This window comes from Phyllopteryx taeniolatus, chromosome 5 (genome assembly GCF_024500385.1).
Source record: "Phyllopteryx taeniolatus isolate TA_2022b chromosome 5, UOR_Ptae_1.2, whole genome shotgun sequence".
NCBI classification, from domain to species: domain Eukaryota; kingdom Metazoa; phylum Chordata; class Actinopteri; order Syngnathiformes; family Syngnathidae; genus Phyllopteryx; species Phyllopteryx taeniolatus.
The window spans coordinates 10670372-10686192 of NC_084506.1; the positions used below are offsets into that span (position 1 = coordinate 10670372).

Below are 15821 nucleotides of genomic sequence, written 5' to 3' on the forward strand. Positions count from 1 at the left end.
TAGTTCTAAAAGTCGTTCCATATGTATGTATGCATACAGTATGTGCACCATTTGTTTGCAGGTCCTTCTGCAGCACATCCTTCAGCGTTTTCAATTTTATTTATTTTTATTTTTTACATGAATGATCCCAGTCAAAGAAACAAGCAGGGGGAGCCCGGTGTATTGATTTCTATTTTACGAGTTATTTCTGAAAATGGCAACAGCCCCATTTTTGGTACCAAATGTATTTACCCCCATCTGATGAGACGTAATTAAAATTATTAATATAGGTGTCATTTTTTACATTACTAACCTCACCTATGTGTAAGCAAAAATGTGTTTGGTAGGTAGGTACTTAATAATACAATCAACAGTCTTCTTAAATTTCTAAAAAAAAAAAAAATGATATAACAACCAACACAACATTCTTGCGAGGATTCAGCATTTTGTACTGTCGTAGGGAGCCTTTACTGTTGCACATTTACTCAACATATAAGTGAAATGTGATTGTTGTCACTTACCGCCGCCTTTTCTTGTTGCAGGGCCTGGGCTGCAAAACGGGCTACGTGATTAATAATTGGAGCAAAGTTTGTTGGCCCGTAAAAACGGATGTGGGGAAGACAAGCAGAGTAAGCCTGTGCAATACCCTCCACACCTAGTGAAAAAAATTGCAAAACACTTGCATTAACATACTGATACATATCTACAACCTTGTTATAAAATACATTAGGTCTAGAAATATTTGGAAAGTAACTTTGTTTTTGTTTGTTTGTCTTCTGTCACAGTTGATTTAAATTAATAAAATTATGATGCAATTAATGAATAGACATCCAGCTTTAATTAAGAGGTTTTCACAAACGTGACGATTTCACGAACTACAGACATGGATTTCCAAACCCTTTGAAATTCATCAATTTGAATTGCTGCATCAAGGCAAAAATCACTGCAACTTTGTTCTTGTCAAAAGTCTCCTAGACATCACAACATGTACTCTAGTTTGCTTTGCCTATTCAAAGACCAAAAACATGTATGAAGAACTTAAAGCTTTTTGCAAATTCGGATTTGCAGATAATTGTGTCTTGTATACTGTAGTTTGAAGTTTAGAAACAAGCACGGTATTTGGAAAGAATAACAAAAATAAACGTCCTTATTTGGATAATGTCCTGTTTATGTCACATTGAAATCAGTAATGCCGGTAATGCGTAACTCCAAAATACATTTTGAATAACGAGCAAAGTAATGCGTTACTTTTCCCGGGAAAGTAATTAGACGACAGTTAGTTCTTCAAAGCAACAATCGTTACTTTTGCATCGACACTGTCTCTCACCAATCACTAATTTGAAGCTGGTGATTTGAACAAAGAGCAGTCTAGGTGTGTAAATGCATCTAACCGACACCGTTCATTTTATAAACAAATTGATGAAGCGATTGGGAAGTGATTGTTTATTACACAGTGACGGTGCCGTACAATAAAAGTGCAAAGAAATGCACGTTTTCACTGCCGCCACACTATTTTTGTTATTTTCCTTAGTAAAAAGTATTTGATTGTTTTTACTTTTTTATTTACACATTAAGAATACAGTTTTACTGGTGTGTTAAAACGCGCAATGCATTGTGGGTTAATTATTCATACCGAAGTGCAAGATCATAAATCAGTCATGGAGTGTAAGGACTGACTTACTGAAGGACTTACAATACTTAGCTTACTGTAAATAATATTTACAATGAAAAGTGAGAACTCTCAACTTGGTCTGGAGTCCGGACTGGGAGCTGGTTGAATGCACTGCACAGCTGACGTCAAGTCAAATGTTTTCTCGCTCTTCGCATCAAAATTTCTGTGGTGGGAGCAGTTTGTGTGTGTTTGCGTGTGCACATGCACGTGCGCACGCGAGTGTATGTGCGCGTGTCACTCACTTTCACGTTTACGTACACGCAGACACACACACAGTTGCCTTCATGGACCACGATCGGCATCCATCTATCAGTTAAGAGTCTTTAGATAACTGTACTGAGAATGGTGTGCTTGTTTACGTTTACATATAGTACTTACTGTACTGTGTTGGCATGTCAAGTCTGCACTAAGTTGCTGATTTAATGTGGCTTCCACTACACTAATATTTAAGTTATTGGTTCATGCTGATGACATCATTCTGTAACTTGTGTGGCGTACATTACCAAGTAATGGGTTTGGTTAAGCTAATGCTTTTTTTTTGTACCGTGCATAAGTGATATTCCTACCACTTGGCAGCTGCTAAAAGTAAATAAAAAGATACTTTTTTCTTAGTTACTTTTGAAATCAAGTAATCAGTAAAGTAACTAACTAAGTTACTTTTAAGCTCGAGTAATCAGTAAAGTAACGAAGTGACCTTTTCAAGGTAACTGTGGCAACACTGATTGAAATCTTACACAACTCCATTATACTGTATGTCTCAGCAGTTGATATTCAAGTTGATTACATTTGCCAGTTAACAAAATTTACATCTCAAAAATTTCTGATGCTCTCATGGGGAATAGCAATTTAAAAATCAGCCTTAATAATAAATATGTTTTTGTAATGAGAGTAAATGAGTTAAGATGGCAGTAAGGGCATTGCAGGTCATGTCTGATGTGGTATTTAAAAAAATAAATAAATACACACACACACACATATGGTATGGTTGTTAATATTAAGAATGTTAATAAGTCATAAACAGGTGACACTTGTGAGTTACTAAATATGTAAAATCATGTCTTTAAATAGTTACTATATACTGTATCTAGGGGTGATCAAACATGTTGGTTTATGCTGTGTGGTAATGTTACAAAATATGGATTATGTATCATATATTTTTCAAAATGCTAATTTTGTGTGGTTAAGCTGGTTAAGCGTCTGGCCACAAGAGAGAGAAGGTTTTAAGTGAACAATGTGTGACTGTAGTTTGCAGTGGTGTGGAATTGCACTGCATCATACAGAGAAGTGTTTCTCATATTTTGGTAACCTCAATCAGCTTCATGTGGAATCAAAACATTAGACAGATCTCTGTATGTTGCAGCTCAATTCTGATCCACTGCAAATGACACAGGCATTAATAAACATGTTAAAGTAATGACTAACAATGCCAATTAAGACTGGACATTACTTGCAAAAGAAAATGGTTTTTTTATACAGTACTTGTGTTGGCTCTAATTACAGTAGATTGTGTGCACAAGTGGTTAAAATGTTGTGATTGGTTTGTGTAAATATCACTTAAATAGTTACAAGATAGAACATATTACAAGAATGCTGCAGAAAGGGCATTGCCTGGATCTGTTGCATCAATAAATACCTGAACAGAAAGGGTTTGTGGAGTTAAAGTTGATTGCAAATTCATGTGACACCTAAAAAGACAAGAAAGACTAACTCAGATTCAAGAAAGACGAACTCAGATTCATATTGAAATTCACTGTAAATGTATTCTTCTATTTTTATTTTGTAAAACTTCGCTCAATTTCTCACACGGTATCACTGCGTGCATGTGAGCGTGAGAGTGTGTGGTCATCTCTCCTTTGTCTTTTTTAACAGCACAGCACCGATGGGTTGACAATTGCACAATGATTTCAGTATGCAAGTATAATGTTTACAGTTTTATGTTTGCACATTATCGTACACTGCTGTTATACTATAATGACATTGCACAATGTGTTAATTTAAAAACAAACGTATCTATACTGCACACACAATCAGTATGTACACCCAAGCCCAACAGACGCACCAACCTTCCAGTCCGGTGGGAGTTGGGCTCCAAATCCCAAAGCAGGAAACATTTTGTCCCTAATGAAGAAATCATGACAACAGATTAGATAAAAGTAAAGTTTTAGGGTTGTTGGTTTTTTCAAATCTAAATTTCACACCCTGTATTTAGAGAACTGTGGAAACTATATAATCTGTTTCAAAAAGAAAGGCTATCATTGATGAATAAACAAACAGCAGGTTGCCAAAAAAAATAAAAATACATTTTGTAAAATAGCCTCTATTCATGCAGTACAGATACTTTTTTTTTTTTTTTTTTTTTTTTTTTTAAACCTGTCGTGTCATGCAGAATGGTGGATCTGTTTCTGGAATAGTTTTGCTGTGCAACACGGGAGTTTGAAATACTCCCTCTGCTTACTTTGTATTTGGAAATACAGCCGGACAAGGGGACAGACTGAGGGACAGAACGGCCAAGGGGAATAGGCATGCGAACCACAGCAGAACAATCGTTACAGTCAAGATATTTGACCACAAGTAACGTTACAAAATCATGTTCTATTTTTGTGGATCGAGGGGGACACCCAGTGAGGACATGGAACAACTAATCAATAGGACAAGATTAGAGAGGACAGAAAAGGGCAGGGCAGGATATGGGAAATGAGCAAGGCAATGCTACTGACGAGTGGTGCGGTGGGATTTTTTTTTTGCGTGTTTAAATTAAACACCTGGAAGAACCTGTTTGTTGATATCTTAATGGAGTGATTTCCAACCTTTATGGAGCCAAGGCACATATTTTACAATTGAAAAATCTCACGGCACACCAACAAACAAAAATGTCACCAAAAGTGGATACATTAATTACTGTATGTACTTCCTGCTATCTAATAGCAAATATTTATTTGTTCTGTCTGTCACTATGCCTCACTGGCATAAATAGATTAATAAAGATACATTATTTCTTGGAAATAATTGTTTGAGCAATTAAGTAAATTTTTATCATTTCCCACAGCACACCTGAAGAGCGCTCACGGCACACTAATGTGCACCGGCACACTGGTTGGGAGTCACTGTCTTAATGTAACCTGTGTTATTATTAGTGGTCCCAGCACAAGCAATTAAAGCCTATAGCGTATCTATGGAACTTATTAGTGAAAGAACACCATATCACATGCATGTTAGGTCAACTGGTGTACGGAGTTGCTGAGCCAGCACATTAAGGAAGGGTGACCCCAGCCACCGCCACCCGTAACGGGGGGCAAAGCCAGCGAGCCCATCCCGCGGCAGACCCAGCAAGGCAGCGCGCCGCTCCGCTGCTACCACCCCTGCCACCACCAGAGAGAACGGGAATCCCAACCACCAACAGGACCCAACGCAGGAACCAGCTGCTACCAGGCCCCAGGAGTCAAGCCAAGAGAAATGTGAATACCTACCACCCACCCTATTACTATGGTTACCAGGTCCCCGACTGGCAACCATTATCCCTGTACTGTGAACGTGTGTGGTGTCTGTATATTAAAATTGGGGCGATAGGTGGGGGTGAGGCGAGATGATCATGGGGCAATTATGACCCGCAACTGTCACCCCCACCCAGGCCAACCAGCTCCCCAAAAGATGTGCGAATGTATGTGGTGCATTAAAAATCTGTGGGGGAAAGGCATGGGCGGCCAGAGAGCAGGCCGGAGTGCTGGAACATCTGGCTAAGTGTCCTCCCCAACATGACACTGCCCTCCCGCCACTGACCGGTGTATGATGCATTAAAACTGGAGGACGGGCAGGGAAGAGAAGCGGGGTGACCAGACGAGACCAGCACAGATGTGACAGGACCCGGCCCGGCGTCCGCCTCATCATGCCTCGTGGCAGCCCCCCAGGGGACCCTGAATGAGATGTGAATTTGTCCAATGTGCGAAATATGTATAGCGTGAATAATAAAAATGTGCAGTCTGTGAAGTAGGAGGCTAGACTTCTGCGAGTACAGCCCAGCCGGCTGGAAGACCACAGTGAAAATAGAGGCAGCCCCTCCCCACTCTACAGCTAATTCCTCCCCACACGGGGAAAGGGAAAAAGGAGGACACAGGCCTGGGGTGGAGCACCACAGTCCCCAGCCCCCTACCCGGAGACCAGGACGAGGCCCCCAGAGTTGGGCCAGCGGGCACCTACCCGGCACCCAGGGACCGAGAGCAGCCCCGGGCCCGGCCCCTCCCAGGAGGGCAACACAGACAAAACCCGACCCAGGAGGAGGAGGGTGAAACATTTCCATCATCCCTAGAGGCCCACACCACAGACCCGGAGTCAGAAGGACAGGGGTTCAAGTACATGAAGTGATGCTATGGTGTGCACAGGAGTCTAAAATGATTTGGTCACATTACATTTATATTACACATTACATTTCTGTATGACATTCTTTCCCAGGCAGACAAGAATCGAGCTTCAAGGTTCACCATTTTAATGAAAGGTGACCGTTTTTTCTTCGTTATCTATTTAGTTATATTTTCATATATTTTCAGCAGAGATATTTTCTAGTGTTATATACTCTATGACAAGATTTTGCCATTGGTTAATGTTGATAGCTTATCTTTCCAGTTTAACAATGTTTTTTTAGCAATTGCTAAGTGTTGGCATGTTTATTTGTCAGATCTACTGTATACCTTTTAAATCACACAATAGACAAAGATTAGGAGAAATTGGAATCATACTGTTCAAAAGTTTCTGTGTAACTAGTGACCAGAAGCGCTGTCGAAGTGTACAATGCCAAAGAATGTGAAAATAAGTGTCTGGAGTGTTTTCAGTACAACGAGGGCATATGTTAGATTTTGAATAGCCCATTTTATGCATACTATATTGTGTAATGTGTGATCTATTGAGTACTTTGAACTTGGATAAACTGTAGATTACAATTTTTGACAGTGAGTATGTATTTCTGCAGAGTAACGCCCAGTATTCATTGTCAGTAGACACTGAGAGGTCTTTTCCCCATTTTGCCATTGGTAAGTGTATTGAATTAGTACATGAGATTAATTTGTATACTTTTGAAAGGAGTTTTTTTGTTTTGTGAGAGCAGTTCCACTATTTCCTGAACAAAAACACGTAGTTCTAAATTATTCACGTGTGTTGGGAATCTTTTTTAGGATGGCTGTTCTTCCACCTCTAATTTGAAATTCTTGGAATATACTTTTACATGACATGAATGCATTATTTATGAATAAGTGATGTAGGTGATCAGTTCCTCTTTGTTCCCATGTGCTGCAGTATAGGGGTATTTTGTTAATCTCAAAATCGGGATTGTGCCAGATTGGGGAGGAATGATATGGTGCTGACTGAGATTTTTCCCACCAAGATGATAAAGTGGCTGCAGTAATCATATTCTTAAAACAACTGTGGCGTTTCAGATTTGTGCGGATAAATGGGAGCTCTGAAAGTTTGGTGCTATTGCAGTCTATCTGTTCTAATTCCAGCCAAGGTTGTTGTTCAATATTTGGATGTAACCATTTAATGAGGTACTGTATTTGGCTAGGCGGCACGGTGGGCGACTGGTTAGAGCGTCAGCCTCACAGTTCTGAGGACCCGGGTTCAATCCCTGGCCCCGCCTGTGTGGAGTTTGCATGTTCTCCCCGTGCCTGCGTGGGTTTTCTCCGGGCACTCCGGTTTCCTCCCACATCCCAAAAACATGCATGAATTGGAGACTCTAAATTGCCCGTAGGCATGACTGTGAGTGTGGATGGTTGTTTGTTCCTATGTGCCCTGCAATTGGCTGGCAACCAGTTCAGGGTGTACCCCGCCTCCTGCCCGATGACAGCTGGGATAGGCTCCAGCACGCCCGCGACCCTAGTGAGGAGAAGCGGCTCAGAAAATGGATGGATGGATGGATGTATTTGGCTAGCTAAGTAATAGTGTTTGAAGTTGGGTGTGTCAAGTCCCCCTTCTTTCTTACTTTTATGGAGGGTAGCTAGGCTAAATCTATTTTTCTTATTTTAGAGTAAAATTCTAAAATGGCAGTCTGGCATTTGGAACCACTTTAACATGGTTTTGAATTGGATTATTGAAAACAAATAGTTAGATTGAGGTAACATTTTAATTTTTACTGTAGCTATACGCCCTACAAGTGAGATAGTTAGGTGATTCAGTTTTAAATCATCACAAATTTTTCCAGTAGAAGTACGTGATTTGTGATGTGCTCTATAAATTTTGCTGAGATATTAAAATGGCTAGATATTTGATATTCCCTGTCGGAATAGGAAAGTTTGGATTTTGGTCCGCAGGATTCCATGAGTTAGTCGTTATAGGGAGCATTGTTGATTTGGACCAATTGATAGAATATTCTGATAATTGTACGGATACTAGAAAAAAAGATTCTGGTGAAAGTAGTAGTACATATTCAACTCTTTTATTTAAGTAAAATGTAAGAAGTACATACACTGCGCTTGCATAGGAAAGTAAATATTCATTTTTACTGTTGATTATATACAATCATATAAGTAACACAAAAAAAAAAGTCACTGGATACTTTTCTGCAAGCTAAATTCTGATAGGGTAATCAGCACTATACTGATAATGTCCTGCAACAGCAATACAAAACAACAAAATCATAATGATAACTACTGAAACCTGTATGTGTACCTGTATGTTTGTTTGCTTTTTCGGATTAGTCTGATAATTTTTAAAAGCCAAAAGAACTGGGTAGGTTTTCACAAGACACGGCATATTTGCTATGACTCACTCTTGTAGCTGACATCAAAACATTCTTGTGAATAAGGCCATGGATGTGGAATATCTCCCTTCTCCAAATCTGTTGTTTCATTGTTGTGAATGTCAGAGAGATAAATCCATACAGAGACCTCATTTTCTGAATTGTATGTTAACATCGCCACTATTATGAATGTTTCAAATTGGAGCGATCCGTAAAATACCGCATTAATTTGCTGGTTAGAGATGTACCAACTGTTTTACACTCAAGGCCAAATCTCATGAGATTAAGACTGACTTTTGATTGTATTTTGCCATTATAACAGCATTTTGGCAATACTGTAGAATCTGCTGACTTTGGCAATACTGTAGAATCTGCTGACTATTGGGTAATACTGTACTATTAGTACTGTGTGTGTATAATACTGTGAATTCCGGTTGTCAAACCAGCCTCCAAACGAAGTTGTTTTCCTATTTAATTGTCCAAAAAGTACTACTTGTTGTTTGCTGCTTAGCTAAACTTTCTCATACATACTTTCCCAAACATAAAGGGCTGAGAAAGAAGTGGACAACAGTCATCAGAAGGTAAGGATTTTCTGTTCATCTCCAGTGATTGCTATTCTTCCATCCATCCATTTTCTTCATCTTATCTGAGGTCGGATTGCGGCTTAAGCAGGGAAGCCCAGACTTTCCTCTCCCCAGCCACTTCATCCAGCTCTGGGGGAATCCCGAGGTGTTCCCAGGCCAGCCGAAAGACGTAGTCACACCAGCGTGTCCTGGATCATCCCTGGGGCCTCCTCCCGGCGGGACGTGCCCGGAACACCTCACCAGGGAGGTGTACAGGGGGGCATCCTAGTCAGATGCCTGAGCCACCTCATCTGGCGCCTCTCGATGCAGAGGAGCAGTGGCTCGACTCTGAGCCCCTCCCGGATGACCAAGCTCCTCACCCTATCTCTAAGGGAGGAAACTCATTTTGGCCGCATGTATCCGCGTTCTTGTTCTTTCAGTCACGACCCACAGCTCGTGACCATGGGTGAGCGTAGGAACGTAGATCAACCGGTAAATAGAGAGCTTTGCCTTTTGGCTCAGCTCTTTCTTCACCACGACAGACCAATACAGACTCCGCAAAACTGCAGATGCTGCACCGATCCGCAGGTCGATCTCCCGCACCATTCTTTCCTCTCTCGTGAACAAGACCCCAATATACTTGAACTCCTCCACCTGGGGGGCAGGATCTCTTCCGACCTGGAGAGGGCACTCCACCCTTTTCTGACTGAGAACCATGGTCTCAGATTTTGAGGTGCTGATTTTCATCCCAGCCGCTTCACATTCTGCTGTAAACCGCTCCAGCGAGAGTTGAAGGTCACAGATTGATGAAGCTATCAGAACCACATCATCTGCAAAAAGCAGAGAGACAATGCTGAGGCCCCCTCAACACCTCACTTACAAATTCTGCCCATAAAGGTAATGAACCGAATTGGTGACAAAGGGCTGTCTTGGCGGAGTCTAACTCTCACTGGAAACATTTGACTTATTGCCGGCAATGAGGACCAAACTCTGACACCGGTCATGTAAGGACCAATCAGCCCTTATTTGGGGTTCCAGTACCCTATATTCCCGGAGCACCCTCCACAGGGGAAGATGGTCGAATGCCTTCTCCAAGTCCACAAAACACAAGACTGGTTGGCATTGAAGTCCCCCAGCAGAACAAGAGAATCCCCAGTGGGATTACTCTCCAGGGACTCCAAAAATGGTGGGTACTCTGAGTTTGAGTTTGGTGCATGTGAACAAACCCCGTCACACCACCCGAAGACTTTGGGAGGCTATGCTCTCATCAACCAGGGTAAACCCCACCATACAGGCACCGAGCTGGAGAGCATAAGGTATGACGACACCTGCTCTGTGCCTTTCACCTTGGGCAATTCCGGTGTGGCAGAAAGTCCAAACCCTTTCAAGAGGACTGGTGAGTGGGCCCAAGCCATGTGTCGAGGCTACCCGAACTATAACTCGTCAGAACTTCTCGACCTCGCACAGCAACTCAGTATCCTTTCGTGCTAGAAAGGTAATAATATATATTATTAAAAATAATATTTCACGTCCTCAGAGGATTGGCCCGCCATCAGCCATCGCCCAGCTCTCTATTCAACCAACCCTCTTGGCCCTCACATAGGCCCTCCCACATTGTTCCCCAGCTCTCTATTCAACCAACCCTCTTGGCCCTCACATAGGCCCTCCAACATTCTCTCTCCAGACTGGGCCCGACCAGGACCCATGGTTGCAGGCAGGCCCACTATTGAGGTCCACCTTTAGGCCTGGCTCCAGAGGGGGGGGCCCCAGTGCCCTGTGTCCGAGCAGGGGAAACTAGGTTCCAAATATTGCCTTCATCATAAGGGGTTTAGAGCTGTGCTTTGTTTGTTCTTTTACCCAGGACATGTTTGCACTGGCTGACCCTATGGGGGGATGCAGCCTCCGACAACCTAGGATCATTTGGTATGGTGGCGGTTTAAGGAGGCCACTTACATTAGTGGAGATAATTAAGTTTGATATAAGGCAATGAATTAAACAGTTTTAATACTTTTACATAGCCCACAATGATGCATGAAGATTACACAACAGGCTGTCATTGTTGAAAATCATAAATGGTTAAAAAAAAAAAATAATTATAATAAAACATTGAGGTGTCACCTGGATGTTTATGGAGACACTCTGATTCCAAAAGACTGTTGGCTTTCAAGCCCATTTCATGCAATCATTCCAGGAGTGTTTACTAGTTTATTTTATCTTGGCCATTATAAAAACATGATCCACATTCCATCAGACATCTCAATTAATATTGTAGCTGCCCTCATTATATACTCACGTGTCATAGTCCTGTATGATTTGTCCAACAGCTAAGATAGCAGCAAGATACTCATTGCTTCCCAGTGGGTTAATGTAATGGAGGGAAGAAGGCTCTCTAGGGTTCCCGTTGGATGCTGTGAAGTCTATACCAACCTATGGAAAAACCAAAAAAGTGAAATAATTCAATCTTTGAGTCTAATTTACTAGAGCTTAGCGTTTGCAAAAATAGACGCAAACTTGATTAAACATGCAAGCTGAAATGGAACCTGATCTACTTACCGGGCGCTCCTTGCGCGTCTCTGGCCTCATCCTACCCAAGTGCTTTTCGGGTTCTCATATGTCACCTTCCTAGACCACCACTTATCACTTCACTCGGCAAGAGGCTCTAACGCTCCAATACAAGGTAGCGGACGTCTCTAGTTTCCCACACTCACACAACATGAAGTCCCTGCAGATGTTCCTGGGCATGGAACTTCTACAACCATTTCCTGCCCCACGCAGCCCCCTTAATATGCCTCATGTACAACGCCTTGCATGGCAAGAGGGCTGCAGAGGTGGTGGACTGGTCTCCGATGATGACAGAGGCCTTTGCCACTGCTAAGAATGCTTTGGATAACACTGCTGTGCTGGTCCACCCATCTCAAACTGCCAAAGTTACTTTCATAATAGACATTTGTGAACAGTGGGTCCGCTGTGCCTAGCAATCACTCACATTTTCAGCAAGAAGCTCCAAACAACAACAAAGTACAGTACCTTTGCCATGGAGCTATTTGTAATTTTTCTCACCAGTCCACACTTCAGATTTCTGTTGGAGGGCTGACAAATGTCATAGCCTTTGTTGACCATCAGCCATAGACTTTCACCATGACCAAGACCACTGAGCCATTGTCTGGTCCACAGCAGCAACCACCTTCTGCAATATCAGTCTCTCCCGAGTGATAGCTGGATCCTTTTCACTTGGACCTTGACTGTGTTTTTATGGCAGTGTACCAAGCTGTGGACTCCACCATTCAGGCCTATGGCACCTGTGGGCTGGAGCTGCCAGGTTTTTGACATTGTCCATGGCCTCTCACACCCAGGTTTTAAAGCCTCTACTAAACTGGTGGGGTCCAAATTAGTTTGGCCTGGTCTCCAAAGTGGCTAGCCTCACGGGCACCGACTGAGCTGAAGGCTTTCCATGTTCGGCCTTCGCTTTACCCCTAAGGAGGATCTCCTGGCCTTGTCTGCTAACCTCATGTCCAGACAGTCTCTATGTGTCCTCAGGGAATTTCTTGCAACTGCTGTAGTTCCCTGGTCAGCGACCTCTCAATGAACTGTGTTTATGGGTATTGTGGGCAATTTCATTCCCATTCAGACATCACACCCACTGCCTTCTCCAGTTCTACATCTCCAAGGACCCGCCATCAGCTAAATATGTTTTCATCCACTACAACAGGAGGACCGCTATGAGGTGTGTGAGAAAGTAGTGACTGCCTCTACCTTGGATGGGAGTGATACTGCCCCTTGAGGAGAGATGTGTTGTTCCAGGAAGGTGATGGTCGACCGGTCGACCTCACGGTTGGTCGTATGTAACTAGGGCGCAAGCCAGAGCAGGTGGCTGTAGACCGGCTTAAGCCTGCTAGTGTGGATATTGGGGTACCAGTTCAGCTGGTCCAGCTCCCTCAGAGAGGTTGTCCTTCGAGCTCCGCCTTCACACAAACCCCCGGACTTCCCTCCTTCCCACTGCATTGACTGTTAGATGTTTAGTTTTCTGTGTGGGGCTGATGTTCTGTTTCACATTTATGGGTCTGTGTGGTGAACACACGAGTTGGAGACATTTACCAATGGGCTGTGCATTAAGAGAGGCCATGACTTCCGGTTCTGGGAAGCAATAGAGGCTACTGCTTCCGGGTATTGGTTACCGGGTAATAGTGTAAACATACATGGATCGAGTCGTTATCAACTGTTGGTATTTGTCTTAGTTCTGGCAGCGTGCAAGTCCTCAAGGGTGGGTAGGGGGGTACTGACAATCTTTTCAGCAGTTTTCATTGTCCGTAGCAGTCGGAGTTTGTCCTTTTTTGTAGCAGCACCAAACCAGACTGTGATGGAGTTTTGAGGATGGAGTTGATGTCGATCTCCCACTTCAGGTCCTGAGAGAGTGTAATTCCCAGGAACTTGAAGGTCTCGACGGTTGACACAAGGCAGTTGGACAGCTTAAGGAGCAGCTGTGGCGAAGGATGCCTCCTGAAGTCCATGATCATCTCTAGTCTTGAGCGTGTTCAGCTTCAGGTTGTGTCGGCCACACCACACCTCCAGCCGCTCAACTTCCTGTCGATATGCAGACTCTTCACCGTTTTTGATGAGGCCGATGACTGTGGTGTCGTCTGCAAACTTCAGGAGTTTGACAGCCGCGTGCCTTGGGATGCAGTCGTTTGTGTTGAGAGAGAAGAGCAGTGGAGAGAGGACACAACCTTGGGACGCCCCTCTGCTGGCGGTGCATGTAGATGAGGTAGTGTCCCCCAGCCTCACCTTCTGTTTCCTGCCCATCAGGAAGCTGTAAATCCACTGGCAGATGGCAGGTGAGACCCTGAGCTGGAGAAGCTTTGAGGAGAGGAGTTTGGGGAGAGCTGAAGTCCACGAACAGGATCCTTGCGTAGGTTCCCGCGCCATCAAGGTGTTCTAGGATGAAGTGCAGTCCCATGTTGACTGCATCATCCGCCGACCTGTTTGCTCGGTGGGCAAACTGCAGGGGGCCCAGCAGGGGCATGTGGCGTTCAAAGGATTTATGACCACCGATGTCAGGGTGACAGGCCTGTAGTCATTCAGACCTGAGATTGCCGGTTTCTCTGGGACTGGGATGATGGTGGAGCGTTGTAAACAGGATTGTACTTCGCACAGTTCCAGAGATCTATTGAACATCTGTGTGAAGACTGGAGCGAGCTGATCCGCGCACACTTTGAGGAAGGATGAGGACACAAAGTCTGGGCCTGCCGCTTCGTTAATCTTTTGTTGTTTGAAGATGCGTCTCACATCCTGTTCGTGGATGGTCAACGTAGATGTCAGAGGTGTGATTGTGGTCAGTGGTGCGGCTGGGTGGGTGTGGGGTGTGAAAGTGTCCTTTTCAAATCTGTAGTAGAAGGTGTTCAAGTCATCGGCTAGTCTTTTATTGTTGTCAGCTTGAGGAGTTGGTCGCTTGTAATTGGTTAGTGATTGTAATGCATGCCAGACTGATTTAGAGTCGTTAGCGGTAAACTGTTTTTCTAACTAAAATGCATAATTTTTTTTGCAATGTTAATTTCTTTAGTCAGCTGGTTTCTAGCGCGATGATACAGAGCCATATCCCCACTATGCGTCCTCTTTAGCCTGGCAAAGTTGCTTAAGTTTGGCAGTGAACCACGGTTTGTTGTTACTGAACGTGCGAAATGACTTTGTTGGTACACACACCTCTTCACAGAAACTGATATAGGATGTGACAGTGTGCGTATATTCATCCAGGCTGCCAGCTGAATTTTCAAAGACCCCTGAGTCTGTGCAGTCTCGACAGTTTTGAAGTTCTATCTTAATAGCATTGGTGAGAGTGTACAGCCTTGTCTGGGTCCTCTTTGTAAAGTAAAACTTTGTGATGTAATCCTATTTGTGGTGACTCTCACTTTTGGCAAGTTGAATAATGTTGCTATCCAATGTAAAAATGAGTCTCCTTGATTGTTTATCTCCTTGAATGTTCTGAAAAATAGAGGCGCTAGTATTGGCCAGAAATGTTTGAATTCGACGGAGATTCCGTCCGGGCCAAGCACTCGTCCCGATTGCATATTTTTTAATGCATTATGTAATTCTGTGATGGTTAAAGGAACATCAAGACTGATTCCATATCTAACACACCATCACGCCCTCAAGATGACTGCATTTGTTTTAAGCGGCGCTTTCAGACAAACTCCAAAGCCACCGTGCAAGATGTTTGAAACAAAAATGCCGCGCCCAGCACGTGCATGAAAATTAATTAATGAAAATGGCATGATATGTTGACGTTCCGCCGGTCAGGACACATTGCGGCCGTTGTGCAGTCGGCAATGGGCCAGGTGTCCGTCAGTATGCTGAGTCTGCCGCCGGGCTGCCAGCAGCAGCTATCGGAGGCTTGGAGCATGCGAGCGAATCAAAACAAGCAATATGATGTTTCGCTTTCCCGTGGTGCTAGAGGAAACCCGCTTAAGTCTTGGGCAGAATACGCACAAGGCCAGATATGAGAGGGAACGCCCACATTTTAGGGTTACCCCACCCAAAGCGCACACATGGCCAGAAGACTTGCAAGTGATAGACTTAAGTGGACAGCAGAATGGGGGCAGAGGGAAAAGAGCGGAGCTGTGCGCCTTTTCTGACTTAAGCATGAGGGAGAATATCTCCCAAGTTGATCATATACACAAAATCACCGCCAAATTCATGACACCTGCGTGCCGGCCAATTTTCAATACATAGTAAGGAATAAATATAACAAAGCAAATGGGCATTTGCAGTTGATAAAGCTCATGAAATTAACAGTGAAAGCAACAAAAAAAATATCTGAGCCATGCCAATTGGAGTTAAGTCACAATCGATCAACTTACATCACATTTGCACATGCAGAAGCACAGAAAAATAC

The 15821-nt window shown here is 43.4% G+C and overlaps 1 protein-coding gene across 2 annotated transcripts in view; it reads right to left on the bottom strand.

The window, feature by feature from the left end:
• The window catches only part of cpne2 (copine II), a 58793-nt gene that overhangs the window by 12668 nt on the left and 30304 nt on the right, over nucleotides 1–15821 (bottom strand). For both annotated transcript variants that reach the window (XM_061772619.1, XM_061772618.1), the window contains exons 10-13: nucleotides 11229–11362; nucleotides 3715–3769; nucleotides 3285–3336; nucleotides 501–634 (exon numbers count right to left, since the gene is read on the bottom strand). In XM_061772619.1, the coding sequence (XP_061628603.1) occupies nucleotides 501–634; nucleotides 3285–3336; nucleotides 3715–3769; nucleotides 11229–11362 (375 nt within the window). The remainder of the gene's footprint in view (nucleotides 1–500; nucleotides 635–3284; nucleotides 3337–3714; nucleotides 3770–11228; nucleotides 11363–15821) is intronic.